The sequence below is a fragment of the Paroedura picta genome, chromosome 10, assembly GCF_049243985.1.
Source record: "Paroedura picta isolate Pp20150507F chromosome 10, Ppicta_v3.0, whole genome shotgun sequence".
Classification (NCBI taxonomy): domain Eukaryota; kingdom Metazoa; phylum Chordata; class Lepidosauria; order Squamata; family Gekkonidae; genus Paroedura; species Paroedura picta.
In genome coordinates, this window is record NC_135378.1 from 30449358 (window position 1) to 30470675 (window position 21318).

Consider the following 21318-nt stretch of genomic DNA (forward strand, 5'->3'; position numbering starts at 1 on the left):
TGCACAGCCTTTGAGACTTGGGCAGGAGGCTGTTTCCTGCGTCGGGCTTAAAGGGTGGGAACCCCACTTGGGCTCGGCCCGTGTTTCCTCCCCGGGTCCACCCAAACCAGAGGCTTCGTTGCCTGCGGGGGCGCCTCCTAAATCTGCCCCTTCCTTCGTGTGTCAGTCCGTCAGCCAGCCACACGGGGAGGGGGAGCGGCTCCTGGCGGCGGCGGCGGAGGAGGAGGAGGAGGAGGAGGAGGAGGAGGCGGGGAGAGGCCTGGCTGCCCGCCCGAGACTGAGGCGGGAGGCACTGCGGAAGGCGCTCCCGCGTCGCGTCGCCGGGCCTGGTTCGTCTGAGGGGGAAAGGGGTGGGGACAGCCATGTCGGCGGGCGGCGAGGTGGAGCGGCTGGCGGCGGATCTGAGCGGGGCCGGCGCCGGGGATGAGGAAGAGGAGTGGCTCTACGGCGGTACGGATCCCTTCCCCTCCCCCTCCCCGCGGCCTCCTCCCCCCCCCCGGCACCGAGGGCCCCCCCCCGCGTTCTCCGGCCCCCACCTCCGTGAGTGGCGCGCGGCGGGGAGCGCTAGGCCCGCCCGGGTTCAAGGCAGGCCGCGCCTGGGGCCTACTCTTCGCAGGCCCGGCTTTTCCCATGGCCTCGCTTGGGGCCTGGCCCAGCCCTGTGGCTTACGGTACCCTTCCCGGCCTCCCGCGCCCCTTAAGCCTTCCGCCCTCCTTGGGCTGTGGGGTATTTTCTTCACGGTTTAAGTGCGGGGAGAGGGTGGCTTTATCACCCCCCCCCCCCCGGTGCTTAACGTTCATGCACTCCCGGGTTAATACTAAATACGCCGCTTGGAATACGTCCGTGGGGAGAAGGACCAGGGGATTCTTGGGGAGGGGGGTTGTTGGTTCTGGGTTAGCGTGGAAGTTGGTCTGGCAGTTAAGCCCGGTGGGATTGGGTGCTGCGTGGTGTTAGTGGGTGTAAAGTGGTTGAGAGCGGCGGACTCTCACTTGGAGGACCGGCCTTGGTTCCTCGCTCCTCCACATGCAGCCAGCTGGCTGACCTTGGGCCGCTCACGGTTCTCTCAGTTTGTGTAGAGCAGTTCTCTCAGTGCTTTCTCAGGCCACCTACCTCACAGGGTGTCTGTTGTTGGGAGAGGAAGCGGAGTATAAAAAGATTCTCATTCTGCACATGTTGGATAAATGCACTTTCAGTGCTCTGTAGAAGTAGATTTGCATGTTTTGTGCAGAAAAATCCCAACTGCAAATTCATATTGAACGTTTTTTCCAACCCCACAACAGGCTTTTTTCCTGTTCCTGCAGCAGTCATTCAGTAATAATAATTGGCTATTGTGTATTGATGTAGCATTGTAACAATTTCAGTAGCAGGTTCTCAATTATTAGTTTTAATTTTTAAGTAGTATTAATAATAATAACATTTATAGTCTGCCTTCCTCAGACTCAAGGATGATCACATAATAAAACTCCATAAAACCCTGTAGCTTCTTTGTTGTGAAGCTATAACAAATGCTTCACGTTGCTTCACGATGAAAGAGATTAGAGACTTTAAAATGAAAGAGGATTTCTACAAACTGGGTGACAATGTGACAAATGAAGATTTCATTGTTGGTAAGTGTAATATGATGCACATTGGGATTTTAAAAAAATCCCAGCTTCAAGGATGGAGTCTGAACTTGCTGAGACTGAGATAAAAAGATCTTGAAGTTTTAGTGGGTAGCTCAGTATGCTGCAGCAGTGAAAAAAGCAAGCTCTGTATTAGGGATTATTAGGAAAGGGATTGAGAATAGGATGGCCAATATTGTAATGCTTCCATATAGATCTATGGTACAACCTCATTTGAAATACTTTCTACAGTTGTGGTCACTATATCTCACAAAGGACACTTCAGAGCTGGAAAAGGTACAGGGGAAGAAGAAGAAGAGTTGGTTCTTATATGCTGCTTTTCTCTACCAGAAGGAGTCTCAAAGTGGTTCACAATTGCCTTCCCTTTCCCTCTCCCCACAACAGACACCCTGCGAGGCAGGTGAGGCTGAAAGAGCCCTGATATGAAACTGATAGGCAGTAGGTTCAGGACAGATAAAAGGGAATACTGCTTTACACAGAGAGGGATTAAAATGTGGAATTCACTGCCAGAGGATGTGAATAGCCACAGGAATGAATAGCTTTAAAAGAAAATTAGATTCATGGATAAATCTATCAATGGTTACTAGCCTTGGTGACTACAGGGTACCTCCACATTCAAAGGCACTAAATCACTGACCAGAGTCAAGAGGCAATATCAGAGAATGGTCTCAGTCTGTGTCCTGTTTTGGGCTGTTCAGAGGAATTTAGTTGGCCATTATATGAAACAGGATACTGGACTAGGTGGACCATTGGTTTGATCTAGTATTCTTCATTGTGAGAACTGATATAACAAATACGTGGGCTGATATAGCAATATTCAATTGCTGCTTTAAAAAACAAACAAACTGGGAAAACCCTGTTTGGCCTGATGGGGGTGGATGGCTGCTGCTGGGGGGCTGAGGCAGCCATGAGGAAACTACACAAACCTGTCCCTGTTTGAAAAGTGCTTTGAACTCTAGCTTCAGTGTCCCTCCATGAGTAAGCTTCTTAAAGTTGGTATGTTGCATGAATTATCTGCTGAAAAACCAGTAACCATCCCATGGAAGAGGCACCAGATATTGATACATCTAAGAAGTGCAGTGGTTTATGGTACTTGACCTACCTAAAAAAAACATGATTCAGATTAGCACTATTGTGCTTGTTGTAGCTGTACTTTTCAAAGTATTAAGTTTGTGCCCAGAATGGACAAAAACTTTATCTCCCACGTCACTACCAGTCTGGTAATTGTGACCAGTGTTGCCATATGTAAAATAGATCTGTTCATATTCAGATAAATTTTCTTTTCTGTGATAGAATATCTTCCTGCTTTGTCTAGTGTACGTGTAATTGGAAGTAGATCCTGTATTCATAGCAGGACATACTCTTAAGGAAACGTAGAAAGAATTGCAGCCTTATTTAACAGTGTAAACACCGTTGGCATTGAGTATCTGACAAAGGAAGATTTGACTCTTGAAAGTTTATAATCCAAAAATCCTGATGGACTCTAAGGTGCTGTGGGAATCAAATCTAGTTGTTCTGATTTAAGCAATGAGAATATTTATATTCACTACCGTAAATGATCTGTAAGTTTGTATTTGAGTTTGATTTATTAATAAAAGGCCATTTTTGAACAACATTTCCTAGAAGACATCTTGGCAGATTATTAATGCCATGTTATTCTGGTGTGCTCTTAAGCCTCAAACATAGAATATTGTTTTTACTGCTGCAATAAAAAAGGCTAGGGGGAAGTTTCACATTTAAGTTATGTGCTCGTATTGGAGCAGGGCAAATAAAATAGTGGGTTGAAAATACGACAGAAATCTGAAAGAACGGATTCATGCATTTTGTAAACAAAAAAAACCCCTCACAAATCCATTTGTTTTAATTTTATTTATATCCTGCTTCTTACCCTAATGGTGAAGCAAAGGGAGATTAGAACGTTGCTCTGCCATCTTCCGTTATCTCACAACAACCCTGTAAAGAGTTTTAGCCTGAGAGAATTTGACTAGCCTATGGTCTCCCAGCAATCTTCAGGGGTAGAGCGGGGATTCAAATTCTAGTCTGACACTCAGTCGACTACATTGCGTCAGCTCTCATACAAATGTCAGGTTTTGATTCAAGTTTCTGTCATTGTACTAGAAACTATAATTTGTTTTGTTTGTTTATATAGATGAAAATGAAGAGGAGAGACCAGAAGAAACGCCGGCCAGGTAAGTGTCCTGTCACTTGTTTAATATTTGCAGTATTGGTTTTGAAACGCATTAAGAAATTGTCTGGATTATTTATTTCTTGCTGGCTTGTTTTGCATTGAAAGTTGAAGGTGGATTTAATTTTTCCCCCTCATTCTCATTTATCATGTTGGGATTGTATAAGTATTTGCTATTTTTGCAGTATTGTAGTATTGTATTTTCCATTGTAGTGGGCTGTTGCACACCTACTACAACAGAGCCACAAATTACTCTTGATAATTTTGGGGCAGTGGTCTTTGAAATTATTGTCTTGTTTGTTGGAACTATCCATGGCCACATTTCAAAGTGCTGTATCAACATTTTGCAGTAAATATTGGCAGTCATAGCATGCACTCTGTTTTATTGAGCAGTAACAACTCACTAGATTGGCCGTTGGGGAATATCCCCAGCTTCCACCACTGGCAAGTGATAGAAAGCAGTGCTAGAGCTATACTGCAGCACCACATAGGTGCATAATTGCTAACTGGCCAACGTAGGGTTGGTGGAGCCCAGCACTAGCTAGTTACATCATCCTGCACTCCCTGCAGGTTTCACCAGCCTGCACGGTGCTGCAACTATGGCTCTGGCAGCTCCATCACGCCTTGTCTTGCCCACTGGTAAGCAGAAATTCACACTGACACTCAGCAGCTCCCTAAAAACAAAATGAATCTCTTATGTAATTATTGCTAGCCCACCTTTTAGCAGACCTGTTTGTTCAGAATGGCTTATGTCAGTGACTGCTCAGTTTTACCTTACTCCTTGCTTCAGTGTGCTCAGTGGGTATGGGTGTGAGGTGTAGAGAAAGCATGACAGGCCCAAGGTCACTCAGTGAACTACGTAGTCTGGCAAAAATTTGAAACTAGGTCTCCCCAGTCTAAAACAGACACTGACTAAAATCAATGCAGTTTGCAGTTAAAATATTAAATAGGTGCTATAGCATGAGGTACTTAGGAAGTACCGGACCCCAGACCCAGTTCCCTTGTGCCATCTTTTCTTTCTGGTCTCACTGATGGCATTTGGTAACTGGTAGAAAGGAGCTTTGAGTTGGGCCCATGGAATGATTGGGTTACTTTCTGTTAACATAGATTTTGCTGAAAAAAATCTTTCTTCCAAAGTAGTGGTCCCCAACCACCGGGCCGCGGCTCCCTCTCCCCGTCCCCCCCCCGCAGTAAAAAACTTTGCAGGCCGCAAGCTTGCAGCCCGGGAAGCTTCTTACTGTGGGAGGGGGGGAGAGGGAAGCAGGGCCGCGCACGTGCATGGCCGAAATCGCGCATTCGTGGCATGCACGGCCAGGCAGTTGCCTTGCTGGTCCCCAGCCTCAAGAAGGTTGGGGACCACTGTTCCAAATAATAACTTTGATTGATATAAATGGTGAGTAGTTTTTAGGTAATACTATTTAAATGAAATTGATTTTCCTTGTGCTTTATCCACCATAATGCCTAATAACTAGCTTACACTTTCTTATGTTTCAAGTGTTCCACCCCCAACTGGAAATGAAGAGGAGGCTGCTGAAAATGGTGTCGTGAAAACGGTAGTAATAATAGAAAACATTATTTCACATAGTAGGAATCTGGACAAACTACTCATGATAGCTACTGGACTGTAAACAGTAGTGTGTGTTATATATTTGAATGTCCATACAAAATAATTCAGCCAGCCCAAATAGAATAGAATTTGATGGTATGATTTCTGACATTGTCAATCTAGAAGGCCTGTAATCTTACCCTTTTCTACTGTACTCGTTAGTTTTGACAAATAAATTTAAGTTCATTCAGGGAATGAGTTTAGGCTGTTGGTATATCACAAGCAGATACACACAAAGGGAAAGGTTATTCTTGCTGCTCCTCTGGCTTGTTATCTTTCTCTCTTCACTTTGCTGCCTCCTTCCATCCTTTTACTACTTCCATGCATTTCCCCCCTTTGCTGCTGTCTCCTTGCATCTGCTTTTTGTTTACTACTTTAATTTCTTCTCAGTATGGGAAGCACTAAATTAATATGGGCAGTACTTAGCCAAGTTGGTGTAGTGGTTAAGAGCGGCGGCCTCTGATCTGGAGAGCCAGTTGATTCCCCACTCCTCCTGCCGCCAGCTGGGTGACCTTAGGCAAATCACAGTTCTGTTAGAGCTGTTCTCACAGAGCAGTTCTATCAGGGCTCTCAACCTCACCTACCTCACAGGGTGTCTGTTAGGAGAGGAAGCTGCTTTGAATCTCCTTTGAGTAATGAAAAGTGCAGTATAAAACCCAACTCATCTTAATTTACCTTGTAATTTAATTGCTGGTAAGGTCTAATAACATTATTTTCTTGTAGAAAGTGACAGAGGCTGAAGATGATAGTGACAGTGACAGTGATGATGATGAGGATGATGTTCAGGTCACTATAGGAGATATTAAAACAGGAGCCCCTCAATATGGGTAAGTTATTATCTGGCATTAAGAATCTGGGTTTCATGGAGCACTCTGAAGTCAGACAAATTAGTAGTCATCTTCTGGTTTTCCATGATAAGTAACAGTTGCCTCTAGACAGAAAATTTATAAATGGGAAGAGAGTCAGGAGGATTTAAATCTTTCAGGTCATTAGTATTAGTATATGTCATGTGAGTGTGAGAGAATGACCCAAGAGGAAATTTTCTTTGCCAATAAACTTTTATACAATTCATATGACTGAGCTGACCTTAGAGAGCTTTAAAATGAATTTTTTAAATTTTCTGTCATGTTTTAGTTTTGGTAATCAATGCTTATGCTGCGAATGCAGGTAATTATCTACAAAATGTTAAATATGATTTCCTAGGTACATAGTGGATGCCAGGGTTAACTACTATAAACCTTTCTCAATTTTTGGTATCTGTGTTTTAGGTATGGTGCAGCACCTGTGAATCTCAACATCAAAACAGGAGGACGTTCTTATGGATCCTCTGGTAAGCATCCTTTATGAGATCATTTTTATATATACAGATATACTGTCTTATATTCATTATAAAACTAATATTAAGGTGAAGCACTGTGGTTCAGTGGTCAAGCATCTGCTTTACAGGTGAGGGGTTATGTCTGGCCCATCAGGGACCATCACCTCCTGCAGTGCCTCTGCCACTGTCCCCTGTATCACTTTACTGTGCTGGAAGTGGCTGATCTGCAACACTCCTTTTAACCTCTCACATGCCACATTAAGTAGTCTATGCTAAGATTGTATTTCCAGGACACCCATTGAAAGTTATGTCTGAGGTCTGCCCTGTCAAATCTCTACATTGGCCCTAAGTATTGAACATTTAAGTCATCAGTTACAATTAGGCTGCTTTTTGTTCATCTTTCCTGATTCTCTGTAATTAATTGACTATTTCCATTGATATGGCAAGTTTTGTAAAAGTCACTGTACTGATAGGAGCAAATAGTTTTAAATTCTGATGTTAAAAAGTGTTGTTTTTCTTCCTTATGTTAAATAAAATGGTGATTTTAACTGTTTCTTGGTAGGTGCAAAAGTGAAAGGGGTTGACCTTGATGCACCAGGAAGCATTAATGGTGTCCCACTATTAGAAGTTGACTTAGATTCCTTTGAAGATAAACCTTGGAGAAAACCAGGTAAGAAATCCTTGGGCTGAAACTTTTAACCCCTAGCATGTGTACTAGTAGTGACATACCAGGTCACTTTGATTGACACCTATAGCCAGAGCTGCCCAAGCGGAAAAGGAATTGTCACCACTGCTGGGATTAGTAGCACAGAACGATGTAATAGGAATTGTGTGTGCTCATCATTACCTCCAGCAAAGCCTGAAGCAAATCTTTGAAATGCTGTTTCACTGGGGCTTGGCATGGTCCAAGCAGGTCTGGATATGTACAAACCCCCCACCCTACCCCCAACCCCAATTTAGCTTGCTAGCATCTTCACAGATAGATGTTGCATTTTTTTCTCCATTCTTGGACCAAAAAGGGGAGCCTAACCCTACTCTTAGTTGTCTGCAAATAATCTTGATAGTGAAATTATATTGGCAACCAGAAATAAAGTGGTCACAAACACAGGGAACCTTGGAAATACTTAACCATATGATAAAGAAACTGAGAATGCCGTTTTAAGCAGTTCTGCAGAGTCTGTAAAAGGGAGTGGCTCTGCTAGGCCTGTGACTGAAGTCTGGGAAACATCTGATTTCAGGAAGCCTCTCTGCCTGATCCCTTCCAGAGTCTGTCAAGTCAACACTATAGAAATTATATACTGCCCCGCTCTCTCCCTAGACAGGAGGCAGAATAAGGACAATTGTATAATTATATATTTGGTTTGCATCTTATTCTATTTTATAATTTTATTTTATAATTAATTCAGTGCTTGAGATTTTAAATGTTGGCATGTATCTACTTTTTTGTAACCCACTCAAAATCCTTGGGGAAGGGTGAGCTAAAAGTCTGAAAATAAATTAAAAAAAATAAATTTAAAACTAAAAAAATTAAGTCTGAGGAAGAGTGCTTGCACTCGAAAGCTCACACCTTGAATAAATTTTTTTTGGTCTTAAAGGTGCTACTGGACTCTGATTTTAAAAAAATAAAGTTAGCCAAATAACTGGCTGTGCTTTGTGTATTGGCTTATTTTGTAGTATAGGCATTTGCTGATGGAAGCTGCCAGTATATGTAGTCTAGACCAGATAACTTTTCATAATGGTTCTTCAACTATGTTTCACTGAAAATCAGTAACTAGAGAGCTTGGGAGCCGGTGGCATTTAATTCTTAGAGTGTTTGTTTCTCTCCCCCCCCAAAAAAGGTGCTGATCTTTCAGATTACTTCAATTATGGGTTTAACGAAGACACCTGGAAAGCATATTGCGAGAAACAAAAGAGGATACGCATGGGACTCGAAATTTTACCCATTACCTCAACTACAAACAAAATTACGGTAATAAAAAGAATCTCTGGTGTACCATAATATGGAAATACTTTTCCCTCCTGAAGTTGGCATAGTACCGTGTCCGCAGTGAGTGTTAGAAGTCCTTGTGTGGTTCGAAGCTCATACCTTTCTTTCCCGTCCCCATCATTCAGAACCTTTGCTCCATTTCTTTGTTGACTTTGTGTTTATAGTGTGGAACCACCAAGCTACAACTAGCTTGTAACCTGTTGTTAGTTGTAATGTAGCCCATCAGTCCATAATGTGGTATTTTAATGGGCAATGTGTTATTTAACTTAGGCCGAAGACATTGCTATGGAAGTAACACCAGGGGCAGAGATTCCAGATGGCAGATACAATCTTTTTAAGGTGAATGTTGGTAAACTTTCCTTAGTCACTCTTAATTGCTGTTTGCCATTTCACTTTGAAGAGCTGAGTCCAAGCAGAAGTGGACATAACTTTTTTTTACAAGTTTTTTGATATATTGCCCTGATTTGTTGCATGTAACATTTTGTAATTTATCTGCTGTTGCAAGCCTGTGATTCGACAGCCTAATTTACTAATTGTTGCTGTTGCAGTTATATAACTCTTTGTCCGCTGCATTCTTTTAGTAAGATAAACTATTACTTTAAGGGAGTATTCTTTAATGTGAGTTTAGTTGTATCTTTTTGTCTGTCCAGTAATTGTTTTGAGCATGTCTGAGTGGTTGAGCAGTCGGATTAACATTTGTTTTTGTCTAAATGAAGAATGATCTGTTTCTGTATTCAGAGATCTGTGTTGAGGACTTCTTCAGACACTGTTTCAGGGGTAAAAAAATTAATAAATTTAACATCACGTAGCAGTAAAGGCAGGGGTCTGCCCCCAATATCCGTAATTTCTATACATTGTTATTATATTCATATGCCTCCTTACCCCGAATGCTTATACAATACAAAAGTACACCGTATAATATAGATAATATAACATTTAAATTCAGACTACCATTACTTAAAACCAGAATAGTTCTAGTCTTCTTAACCAGTCTCCTAGTCCAGGGGACGGAAGAAGAGAGGTCATGCAATACAGTCTTTGATGGAATTTGATTGGGTACGTTCAAGTAGGGAAGCCAGTAGTATTTTGATGTTATCATCACTGACACCTCACCCTTCCTGGAATGCATGGAGAACTTGAGAAGTGTTAGAGTCTTAGTGCAAACTTCGTACTGAAATTTGGAGATAATGGGAGTCAGCAAGAAATGTCTCTGCTTTCAAGGCCCAGTTCAAAGTCAGAAACGAGATCCTGCCTCTTCTCTGGGCATGGCGGGAGGTTCAGGGAAGGTAAAGTTTATCCCTCTAAGGCAGCACCAAATGAGAAGACACGATCTTTCCCTGGATTCTGTGGAGATGCCAAGCATTGAACCTGAGACCTATATTCAAACCAGATGCTCTGCCACTGAGCCATGGCCTCTCCGCAAACTGTGTCTTGTAGAGTTTTGCATCAACTTTATGTGGTGATATGGTTGCAGTCTTTTCCATGTTTCTAGTATCTTTGTGCTTTTATAACAATGAAGATTAGAGCGTGGTGATTCCTGGGAGAACTCTGCACCAATATGCGATTGTTCTGGTTCAGAGATCCAGAGCAGATTGTGAGTAATGATGTGGTTAGCAATCCTTATCTTAAATGTGCTGGAAGACACAGCATTACCATACTATCAGGGCTTTTTCTCCTACCCCCTTTGGCTCATGGGAAGCAAACTGACCATATACGCTTGAATGAGTGTTTTGCTTATCCTGATCAGTTTGGTGTAGTGGTTATGAACAGCAGCCTCTAATCTGGAGAGCCAGATTTGATTCTCCACTCTTCCACATGTAAGCAACTGGGTAGCCTTGGACCAGTCACAGTTCTCTCAGATTTCTCAGCCTCATCTACCTCACAAGGTGTCTGTTGTGGGGAGCGGAAGGGGAAGGCAAACTGCTCTGAGACTCCTTTGAGTAGCAGAAAGTGGGGTATCAAAATTCTTAAAGGGCATTACCCAAAACCACAATAGCATTACTTAGTTCTGTTTGTCCAAGCAGAGACAGAAGTTTATTCCCACTTGGAGAAGGCAACTTTTGGTCCAGTTCGTAATATATTTCTTCAAAAATTAATAGAATAAGCAACCATCATGTGTTAGGAATTGTGGATATTTGTTATTTCTTTTGCTATTATACAGAGAGATATTTTGTTCTAACTAGTGTGGTATAGTGATTGAGTGTCATACTAGCATCTTGGAGGCCCATGTTTGAATCCTGCTCTACCATAGAAGCTTGTTGGTGACTTTGGATCAGTTATATACGCTCTGCCCAAGCTATCATTGGGTCATCCTGAGGATAAAACGGAGGGGAGTGATATAAGCTGCTTTGGGTCCACACTGGGGAGGAAGGTAGAGTGTAAATGAAGTAAATAGACTTAGACTGTGCTAATGAAGAAACTTTTATTCTGAAGGTACAGCAGGGCAGAACTGGAAATGTGGAGAAAGAAATATCACTGCAACCAACTAAAGCGGAGTTTACGTCTCCTCCCCCATTATTCAAAACAGGAATCCCCTCAAACAGGTCAGTTGGACAGTCTTATTTTCAAGCTATTCTGTTAAGTTGGAGAGAAGAAATGCTTGTCATATTCTCTATATAAATTTATTGATCCAAATTAGTATAAAATAATGAAATCGAATACTCGGAATGTTTTGGCATAAGCAAAGTGACTTGTAAATGTGTAGATAAATTTTTGTAACTTCATATTTGAGAACTGATTAGCAGAAGAGATCTACTGTGTTTTTATTTACATCTTATTTGTCCTTTTGTGCTAACAAGGTGCTTGCCTGAGTTGGAATAATCTGTTCAGGTTAAGCTTGTATCTAAGGCACTATTTGCAATGAAAATTACTTCATTTTAAATTTTAGATGCCAGTTTGCCCTTACTTTTGCACTGTGTGATACTCCACAAAAGTATGATCCAGTGAGATGGGTATAACCCTGAATGCTTGAAATATTCTCCTTAGCTCAGTCTTTCTCAACCAGGATTTTGTGAAACCCTGGGGTTTCTTGATAGCCCTGAAACAGTTTCCCAAGTGGGTGGAAGTTAATTAATTGTATATTAAATTCATTAAATATTTATGGGGCGATATGACTGTATATGGTCATGTGAACCTGCACCCCCCCTCCCAAATGGATGATGATGGGCCTAGGGGGTTGGGAAAGGGAGGGGCCCTGAGTGGGTATCTACATAGTTATGCTTCCCAACCTATCATGCCAAACCAGGAGAATGTTTCAGGGGTTTCTCAATGGTAAAAAAGTTGAAAAGGGCCTTTCAATGCTTTTCCTTTTCTATTAGCCATTTGCAGAGTTGGTGCATGATTTTAAAAGGAGGACATAACCAGTGATGCATGACTTTCTATAGATTAACTCTTTAAAATAAGTTATGTTTTTGGTCCTGGCCCCTACTTGGTGGAATGAACTTCTGGAGAAAATCTGGCCTCTGTCAGGACTGATGCAGTTCTGCAGGATCAGCAAGACAGAGCTCTTCCACCAGGCTTTTGGTTGGGGCCAGTGATTCAACATCAAATTGGCCCTCTTAGTAGAGAGCCTCCATGGAGAACATCAAATATGGTTCTTCATCGGAAATAATTATGACTACACAGATGACACTGCTAAATAGAATTCTAATTGTGATATGTAATTTTAATGGTTTTTAATGTTAATTATTGTTTTAAGGGGGTTTTAATGGGGATTTTGGGATATTGTTACCCGCCATGAGTCGCAAGGGTGTGGTGGGAAATAAATATAATAATAATAATAATAATAATAATAATAATCTTATAAAATTGTTATTTTGTACACTACCCTGAGCCAATATGGAAGGGTGATATATAAATTAAATAAATAAAAATAAATCATATAAATATATATGTTGAAGCACAATAATTGTTCCTTTAGAATAGTAGTACTCTTCATTTGTTAAATAATATAAAACATATTAGAACTACCTGTGAAATAGAACTGTATAAGAAAATGAAGGTTTTAAAAGATCCTTCCAACTCGCACGCCAGTCACCTTCTCACAGCATAAGCAAATGTCAGTGGTGAAAATATTGCTATGTGGATACCTGCATATCCACAGCCAGCTGGACTAGATCTTTGCTAAGGGAGGATTATTTTATTAACAGCATATGTGGAATAAAGACAGGCCTGTGTCTTCCTCCTCTTCTATAGCCTGCTTCATTTGTTTATTTTGGGATTATTGATTTTGCTGGCATTCAAATCAGTCAGCTGTTCATGTGGGAGAGTAATTTGATCACTGATGAGGTGTTCTGTCAAGTAGCCCAAAGCCCCCAGTCCCTTTGAATGTTTAGTCAGACATAAGCTCTGTTGAGTTAGTGGAATTTTCTCCCACGTGAGTGTGCATAGGATTGCAGCCTAGGGTTTTGCTCATCTTGAATGTGAGGCTGCTTTCTATATATTGTGTTGTTGTCATAGAAATTATTGTCCACTATTCCACATGTGTTATCAACTTCTTTCCATTTGGCAACACTGGGGGAAACGAGCATAGGAAGAAGTAGAGAATATTTTAGCTGAGAGAGCACATTGTGCAAGGTTTTGGTTCTGGATGGAGGTAGAGCTGAACTGCTATACTGTGGGAAACGTACAGTAGTTGCTTTCATACTCCCAGGAGACACTTTAGAGTTGAAAGCACTAAACTTTTGGTTTATGTTTTCTGCATGTTTCTTATATGGATAATTTGAAATACACTGTTTTGTGTATGTTGGAAAAACTTGTGTTTGTAGAGGTTGACAGTTTTCAATAAGGTACTGGAAAAAATTAATATGACTACCACTAAGGACTGTGAGATGATTGGCTTTGGAGTATTAGCAATGTATATTAATTTAATGTACTTAAAGATACAGTAGCAGTGTGAGCTTTAAAGCACTTGTGTTGCTTCCCTCCCTGTATATAGTGAATATCCAAAAGTTGTAGCTACATGAGGACAACTTTGTCAGTTTTGTGTTATGAATCATACCATACTTTTTTGGTAGAGCTTTAGAGACATGAATCTTGCTACTCATCCATAAAATTTAGGAAATTTTAGCAGGATTGTAGATATAAAATGGTTTTAAATTTGATTTTAAAAGCAGACTGTATATGCTAACACTTGTATTTAAATACATTAATAGTGATAGTCAGTCATTTGAACTCATGCTGCTAGTTACTACTGGGTAATAGAGGGTGGGGGGGAAAACAAAGGTGATAGAAGTGGAGGAGGAATAGAATCTCTGAAAACAAGAAAAGGTAGAAACATAAGAAAAGAGACCTGGAAAATTTATCTTGCCAGAAACAGCGCCTCGTCTCAGTCGCAGACAAGCACTGCTACCCGAAAAGTCAGTTCAGGCATCGGGAAGTGGCAGGAGCGATATGGGCGGGCTGAATCGCCTGAACTAAGGTAAGAAATATTTAAAAGGATGTGATCCTTTTCTTATTGTGATGCCAGTTTTATCATAAGTGGGATAATATCCACAGGTATTTTTGAAAATGTGAACTGGACAAATCCGCTGCACAGCATTCTTAACTTCAGTACATGCCCCTAAAATGCAGCATATCCCCCCCCCAAATATTGCCTATGTGCTTGTTACATAAAATTCAGCCACTGCAGGAGAATGAATCACTATATCTCTCTTTGCACATAGTTTTAATTTAGAGTACAGTTACTGGCTTGGTGGATTTCTCACTCTCATTCACAATACTTACTTGTCTACATAATTTTTCATCCATCTTTCTCCTGTGATGGAATAATCTTTGAACAGGGACATTCAAGCACAGCAGAGCTTTACATTTGATAGCAGACTTCACTAGCTATAAAATGGTTTGTAAAATTAACTCCAAAAATCCAACTCATCGATTCCAGGCAGAACCTTCCTCTCAACCTTCTTCTAGCAGCCCGCCTGCCTTTTAAAACCAGTTACTGGCTAGGTAGCCCTGCCTGGCTGCATCCTGTGGGCGGAGAAGTACAGTTCAAGAGTGCATTTTGCTGCTTTCACCCTGTACTGTCAGTGGGAATGACACCTACTAGGAAGCTTTTTTCGTTTGTTTTTTGAAATAAAGTTTTATATTGTAATATAGTTATGTGGTATATTTAAGTCTGAATTATCAGGTGATTTTAAAATTTAATTGAATAAAGATTCAAACTGTAGAACAAAGTTGAGCCTGAGAAAAGAGATTACACATACCTATTCTTCTGGGTTTGTAGCCCACCCTTTCCCCATAGTAATTAAATCATGTAAATCCGTAGCATTTTGCAATGATGGCCAGTATGGCATAGTGGTCGGAATGTCGGTTTAGGCATTTCCACAATCAAATCCCTCCCTCTCTCATGGAAGCTCAGTGACCTTGGCGAGTCACACACAATTTGTTGTCAGTGACTTATAACAGTGACTCACCACCACCACCAGTAAAGTTCCTATCTAGTCACAAAAGATATCAGTTGAAGAAGGTGATAAAGAAGCATCACACCTATGGAAGAGCTGGTTTTGCAGGAAGAAAATACTACTTTTGCTTTTAGCCAAATTTTAGGTAATGGAAGAAATGCAGTGTTATTTACTAAATTATTTGTATACTGTTTTTCAACAAGTTTTCAAAACTGCTAACAATATTTAAAATACATAAAATTAAATACTAGTTAAGAAACATTAGCGACAGTCATCATCCAAGCATCAAATATCAGATCTTAGTAGAGAATTAAAAACTAGATCATCCAGCCAGGGCCCAGCAAACAGCAAACAACAAAGAAATAAGTTATTTTTCCCATGGGAGGGAATATCATCATCATTGCTTCACCATCCAAAATGCCAATTTTCTGCATCTTGGATAGTGGGCGCTGGATGTTGAGGTATGTATGGCAGGAGGCAGTCCTTCATGCAGACTTTTAGCAGATTGTTGATGGACAAAATCAGGACGTTGAATTTGGCATAGGAACAAAGAGACTGCCAGCATAGTTGTATTAGCTGCAGGCTCGATTTATTGAGCTTCAGTTAATAACTTAGCTGCTACATTTTGACTCAGTCAGTATTTCCAGGTGTGCTCCAAAGGAGCAGCACATTACGGTAATCCTTTCTGGATATTGGTACATGAATTTCTGAGGTTAGGTAACTTTTCTAGGAAAAGTTACAGCTTGCATATCAGCTGAAACAGCCTTACCAATGTTGTCTGGATATTTAGATGCAGTGAAGGCTTCAAAAGTTGCCTACTCAGTTCTTAAGAACAGATTGTAATCTTGCAGATCAGATGACGCACAGCCAACAGGTCTATCATGACATATTTAAGTTTGATTCATGTGGGGAGCCGTGTTGGTCTGAAGCAGTAGAACAAGGTCTTGAGTACAGTGGCAGTGTTTAAGACCACAAAGTTTTATTTTGTGTATGTGCAGATACACTGTACCTGACAAAGTGTGTATAAACTAACAAAAGCTCATACCTTAAATTAAACTTCGTTGGTCTTAAAAGGACCATTGGACTCAAACTTTGTTTTGCTGCTGTATTCAATTAAGTTTGAGTTTATTCACCCCAGACTAGTCCATCACAACTCTTAAGGCACTGATTCATAACTTCTGCAGCCTTCCTATAGTTTGATGGGAAAAGAAGGGTGTCATCTGCATGAGGATCTCATATCTGCCCAAATCTTGAGATACCCTTCTCCAGAAGTTACATTTAGATATTGAGATAGGAGATGAGAAATCCTTGAAGTTCCCCGTATCCCATAAGCCATGGGTTTGATCACCAATCTCCTAGAAAGTTATGGAGCAGACTCAAGGAACAAACCATGAAAATATAGTACCACTCAGCTGCGTAAGATGCTTCAGAAGAACACCAAAGTCCAAGGTATCAAAGAATCCCAAGAAGAATCATCAGGATTTCCTCCCCTTCATGTCCTGGGATAGGCCTCTGCTAAGGTGACCAAGTAAAGCTTTCATTTGCATTGAAGCATATTATATGTAATGTTTTAGTTTGTGATACAGTCCACTTTACCCTGCCCTTGCAAAAAAGTCACTGTGGGTAGCCTAAAAGAAAGTGATATTGGCAGATACCTGAACGTCACTTTTTTAGTCTGTTTCCCCTTGCATTTGAACTGGCAAGCTAAAGTTAGGACATATTTTGTCAGTGCTTGTCTCACGTGGCCTGGGTAGTGCTGACTGCCACTTTAGGGTCAGGAAAGAATTATCCTCCAGGCCAGACTGGTGAGGAATCCTGGAGGTTGTTTGCCGTGTTTAGGGCTTAGAACAGGGGTCACTGGGGGAAAGGGATGGGTAGTTGTGGATTTCCTGTGTTCTGCAGAGGGTCGGACTGAACTTCGAAGTCTCTTCCAACTATTTTTCTATGTAAATATGGATTTTATTAATCTGTAGACATCTGTAAATCTAAAGTAATAAACTACAATACAAATCTCATCTCACCTACTAGACTATTTTTAATCCTTAAATTTAATTCAGTAGCCAGGACATTTCTGTAACAAACAATGAGTCCAGTAGCACTTTAAAGACTAACAATTTTCCAGGTATAAGCTTTCATGAGTCAAAGTTCACTTTATGAGATTCAGTATTTCTGTCATATATTTCTTATAGTTGCTTTTTTTTTTGTCGCAATTGTGATGCTGGTCTCCACTTTCACTGTCTTTTAAGTCCAAGTAATATATGTTGGTTTGGGGGTTTGGTTTTGATTCAGCCTCTGATTATTTGAAGCTGGGCTTATTTCCATTTCCAGATCGATACATATTTTGTATTTCATTGTGTTCAGATTCATTATGATTATATTATATTAGTCTCCAGGTTTTGACAACTCATGCTGGTTCTTTGGAATAGTTTAGTCTGTTTACCTTGGGTGTTGCAGGCCTAATTTATTTATTTTGTTTATTTATTTATTTTTTATTAAGCTTGTATTACATCCAACATTTTATTAAGCCCATTAATTAGCATTTTTATATTCTCAGATTAACTTTGTAGTTTTTGCTTCGTTAAATATTGATCAATTTTTAAAAATTTGATTATAACGAATTTGTACCAAATCAGTAATACTGGGTCTCTAAATAGAGGCTTATGAACCACTTGATCTCTAGTCTACCTTCTAAATACTTCTTGTTTTTTAGATTTATTGCGGTTATCTTTTATTTTTTTGAGTATTCTGTAAAATAGCCTTGTCATCAGTGAAGTCCTTTAGTTTTTCAAAGCATCTCCAATCTGTCATTTGTTAAAGATTGTGATTTGTCTGATGTGTTTAGCTTGCCTTTCCTATTTTCATTTAAAATGCTCTTAAATGCTAGAAGTTTTTCTTTATTTGAATCAGTTGCTCATTAAGTTTGACTCCTTTGTAGCAAGCATGGCCTTTGTTTATTTATATTCCACAGATATGGTAGATCAAGTTATGATTTGTTTTTGGTTAGTAATCTTAAAATCATAGGCCATTGATGCCAAAATATTTCCTTTGGGGGAGGTGCATGTGGTTTGTCAAATACCTCACATGTCAGCTGGTCATATGTGAAATCATTTACTACATATTTAACCATAATAAATGTATCCTATTAACCTCCTTCCCACTGGCTACTTCCCTGATGCACTAAAATTATGGGAGGTGAGGATAAGACTTGCAAGAGAGCACTAGTATTTTGTCAGATTTGGAGAAAATATTTCAGTTTCATTTGACTTATCTTTTTTGGATGCTATCCAATCCTATTTAAATATGTAGGAGTTCTGCTTACTTCTGTGGGATGTGAACTGTAACCTAGTGAAGTTCAGGGTCTTGCTTCCCTTATATACATCTCCCCAGGGTGTATGTTAAAACAGATCTGTAAAGTTTCCTGTTGATGCATCCAAAGGATTTATTGAGGCACAGCTCCCAGCTCAAGAACTGATGTTGCCAACTCTTTGACTTGTTATTATGAAATACTGGTCTGCTATAAATATGCAGCAACATGTAAGAATAGGAATCAGAAGCTGGTGGCTCCATGCCTGAATATAGTTTGCTGAAGAAAATTTGTTCTCTGCCTAGGTGTAAGAGAGGCACCAGAAGCAGTGGGAATAGGACTTTTAGGCAACCTTTGTAAGGATGGGTCTGGGCCTTCCTTCACCCATTTACATCTCCTCTTTCAAGTTTCTTACTATGGTTGCTTGGCTGGGGTGATTATAACATGAACACTGCACACTATAGACTTGATTCAATATTTCATCAATATCTTAATTTTGGACTATTTAATCTTGTAGTTTCAGCTAAGGCCTCTATTTAGAATGTCAGAGTTTCTTTTTAGTGAAAATGGATATGCCAATGTTGAATAGATGATTTAAAATGCTTTTTAAGTGTATTGCTAACATCTTGGGACACTCTTGTTTTATGCCTAAAACAGATGTTGAGAGTTTTTTATTCTTGCCTCATCCACTACATAATAATCCATTACATAATGATGTATAATGTATTTTCCTTTATAAGTGAAGGGGCAAGAAAACCCCAAGTTTGCCCATTCTATCTTTTAGGAACATGTATTTGTTGTTCACAAAGAGCCTCTTGTGGCACAGAGTGGTAAGGCAGCAGAAATGCAAGCTGAAGCTGTCTGCCTATGAGGCTGGGAGTTCAATCCCAGCAGCTGGCTCAAGGTTGACTCAGCCTTCCATCCTTCCGAGGGTGGTAAAATGAGTACCCAGCTTGCTGGGGGGTAAACGGTAATGACTGGGGAAGGCACTGGCAAACCACCCTGTATTGAGTCTACCATGAAAACACTAGAGGGCGTCACCCCAAGGGTCAGACATGACTCGGTGCTTGCACAGGGGATACCTTTACCTTTACCTTTATTTATTGTTCACACATTGTTTGTGGTGAATTTAGGTAACTTTTTCTTTTGATGGGCTTTGCTGTTTCAAGTGCAAAAGGGCCAGTGTAACAGATGGTTATTTCCATGTTTCCTTTTTCAGAAGGCTCTCTGGTACAATAGATGTGATTGGACAGACTATCACTATCAGCCGAGTAGAAGGAAGGAGGCGGGCCAACGAAAACAGCAACATACAGGTTTCATGTTTCCAATTTAGACTGATATGTCTGTACTAATAAGGGAGCTCAGCTTCAGCTTAACACCTGTATAGTATTTTCAGTGTATGGTATAAGAAAAAGAGTTAGAATCCAATATCAATACTACCCCCAGTTCCTGCAACAAAACTTTGTGGGCAGTCCCTTTAAAAGCTGTGCACAAGAATGGCTGAGAAACATTTGAGCTAAACTATTTTTGTGGCTTTTATTCCTGCTTTCTTCTCTGTAAACCACAATGAGCTGCATTAAAAGTCTGATTCAAAACCACCTCTCAGAAGAGATGGAACCGAATAAACTTTTCAGGCAAAGTATTCAGAAACTTTGCTGCTACTTCCCAGCAGGCCTGCAACCCATATAACTGATAGCCCAAGGCCTGGTCTGGGTGTTTTGGAATCGTTTGCCTAGTGAGCAGCACCCAAACAGAGTGACCACTAGACTGGAAAACCTTTTCTAAACGTTATTCAACTGCAGAAGAACAAAATGACACAGGGGGGGGGGGGGGGTTGTCCCAGAAAAGCCTGTGTGTCAAACAAAGGATTACATGAGATTTTATAATATTCCATTGAAGGCAGGGAAAGATGATGCTTCTTGGGTTGAACCAATAACCTGGGGTCTCCACCCCCTTACACATCCCACAGGACCACCCATTGCCATTATGCTAAGTCACCGGAAAAAGGTTACAAAAGGCAATTTCCCATTCTTTCTCAATCCTCTGGTAACATAAACAATGGCATGATATAAACAATTGTCTCTGGCCTTGAGAATAGAACATATCAGATATAGTCAAAAACAAGTTCCTGGGCCTTCTATTACGAAACAATCTGGTACACTAAGCTGCTCTTTACAGAACAATAATTAAAAAATTATTTCACTCTCGTATGCATCAATACTTTCATACACCGATAGGCATACATTGCCTGTGGGCATTGACACCTGTTCTGTTTTCAGGTGAGAAATTCTCGAAATATTTGTTGCCAATGTTAATTTAATTGTTTTTCTGACATTTTTAAAATTAGTTTAAGAATTTTGTTCTTTTTATTTTTCATGGAAAAACTTTCTCTTTCTGTAAGAAAGAAGAGTGTATTTTATTTATTAATTATATATACCACCCTCCTCTGGAGGCTTAGGGTGGTTTACATGGAACTGGAGAAAAATAGTACAAATAACACAATAAATTGAACAATAGCAATCCACTCATGACAGTGGAACAAAACATGGTTTGAACATTCATTTAACTGTAACATACTGACAGCCCCGTGGGTTGGACAAACAGTGGTGATTTTCATGGAAGGGGGCTCAGGGGCCAATGGAAGGTAATTGAATTCAGGTTGACCTCAACCAAACGCCTGGTGGAAGAGCCCCCGTTTGCAGGCCCTGCAGAACTGTTTAAAGCTCTGCTAGGACTCTGAGCTCCTCTGGGAGCTCGTTCCACCAGGTGGGGGCCAGGATGGAAATAGCTCTGGCACTGATTGAGGTCAAGTGAGCTTCCTTGTTTCTGGAGTGCAAAAGGCCTCTTCAAGAGTAATCAATGAGGGGTAGTAAGTGTATTTTCTTTCCTTTTTTC

The 21318-nt window shown here is 40.5% G+C and overlaps 1 protein-coding gene across 22 annotated transcripts in view; it reads left to right on the forward strand.

Moving 5' to 3' along the window:
* The first annotated feature begins 249 nt into the window (after nucleotides 1-249).
* FIP1L1 (factor interacting with PAPOLA and CPSF1) overlaps nucleotides 250-21318 on the forward strand; it is a 39830-nt gene continuing 18761 nt past the window's right edge. For 10 of the 22 annotated variants that reach the window (XM_077301945.1, XM_077301946.1, XM_077301949.1 and 7 more), the window contains exons 1-11: nucleotides 250-450; nucleotides 3772-3811; nucleotides 5303-5360; nucleotides 6137-6240; nucleotides 6682-6743; nucleotides 7294-7401; nucleotides 8570-8700; nucleotides 8989-9057; nucleotides 11152-11261; nucleotides 14030-14137; nucleotides 19643-19736. In XM_077301945.1, the coding sequence (XP_077158060.1) occupies nucleotides 363-450; nucleotides 3772-3811; nucleotides 5303-5360; nucleotides 6137-6240; nucleotides 6682-6743; nucleotides 7294-7401; nucleotides 8570-8700; nucleotides 8989-9057; nucleotides 11152-11261; nucleotides 14030-14137; nucleotides 19643-19736 (972 nt within the window). In that variant the 5' untranslated portion in view covers nucleotides 250-362. Of the gene's footprint in view, nucleotides 451-555; nucleotides 671-3771; nucleotides 3812-5302; nucleotides 5361-6136; nucleotides 6241-6681; nucleotides 6744-7293; nucleotides 7402-8569; nucleotides 8701-8988; nucleotides 9058-11151; nucleotides 11262-14029; nucleotides 14138-19642; nucleotides 19737-21318 lie in introns of those variants that run through there. The other 12 variants (XM_077301954.1, XM_077301955.1, XM_077301956.1 and 9 more) reach the window with 5 other exon arrangements.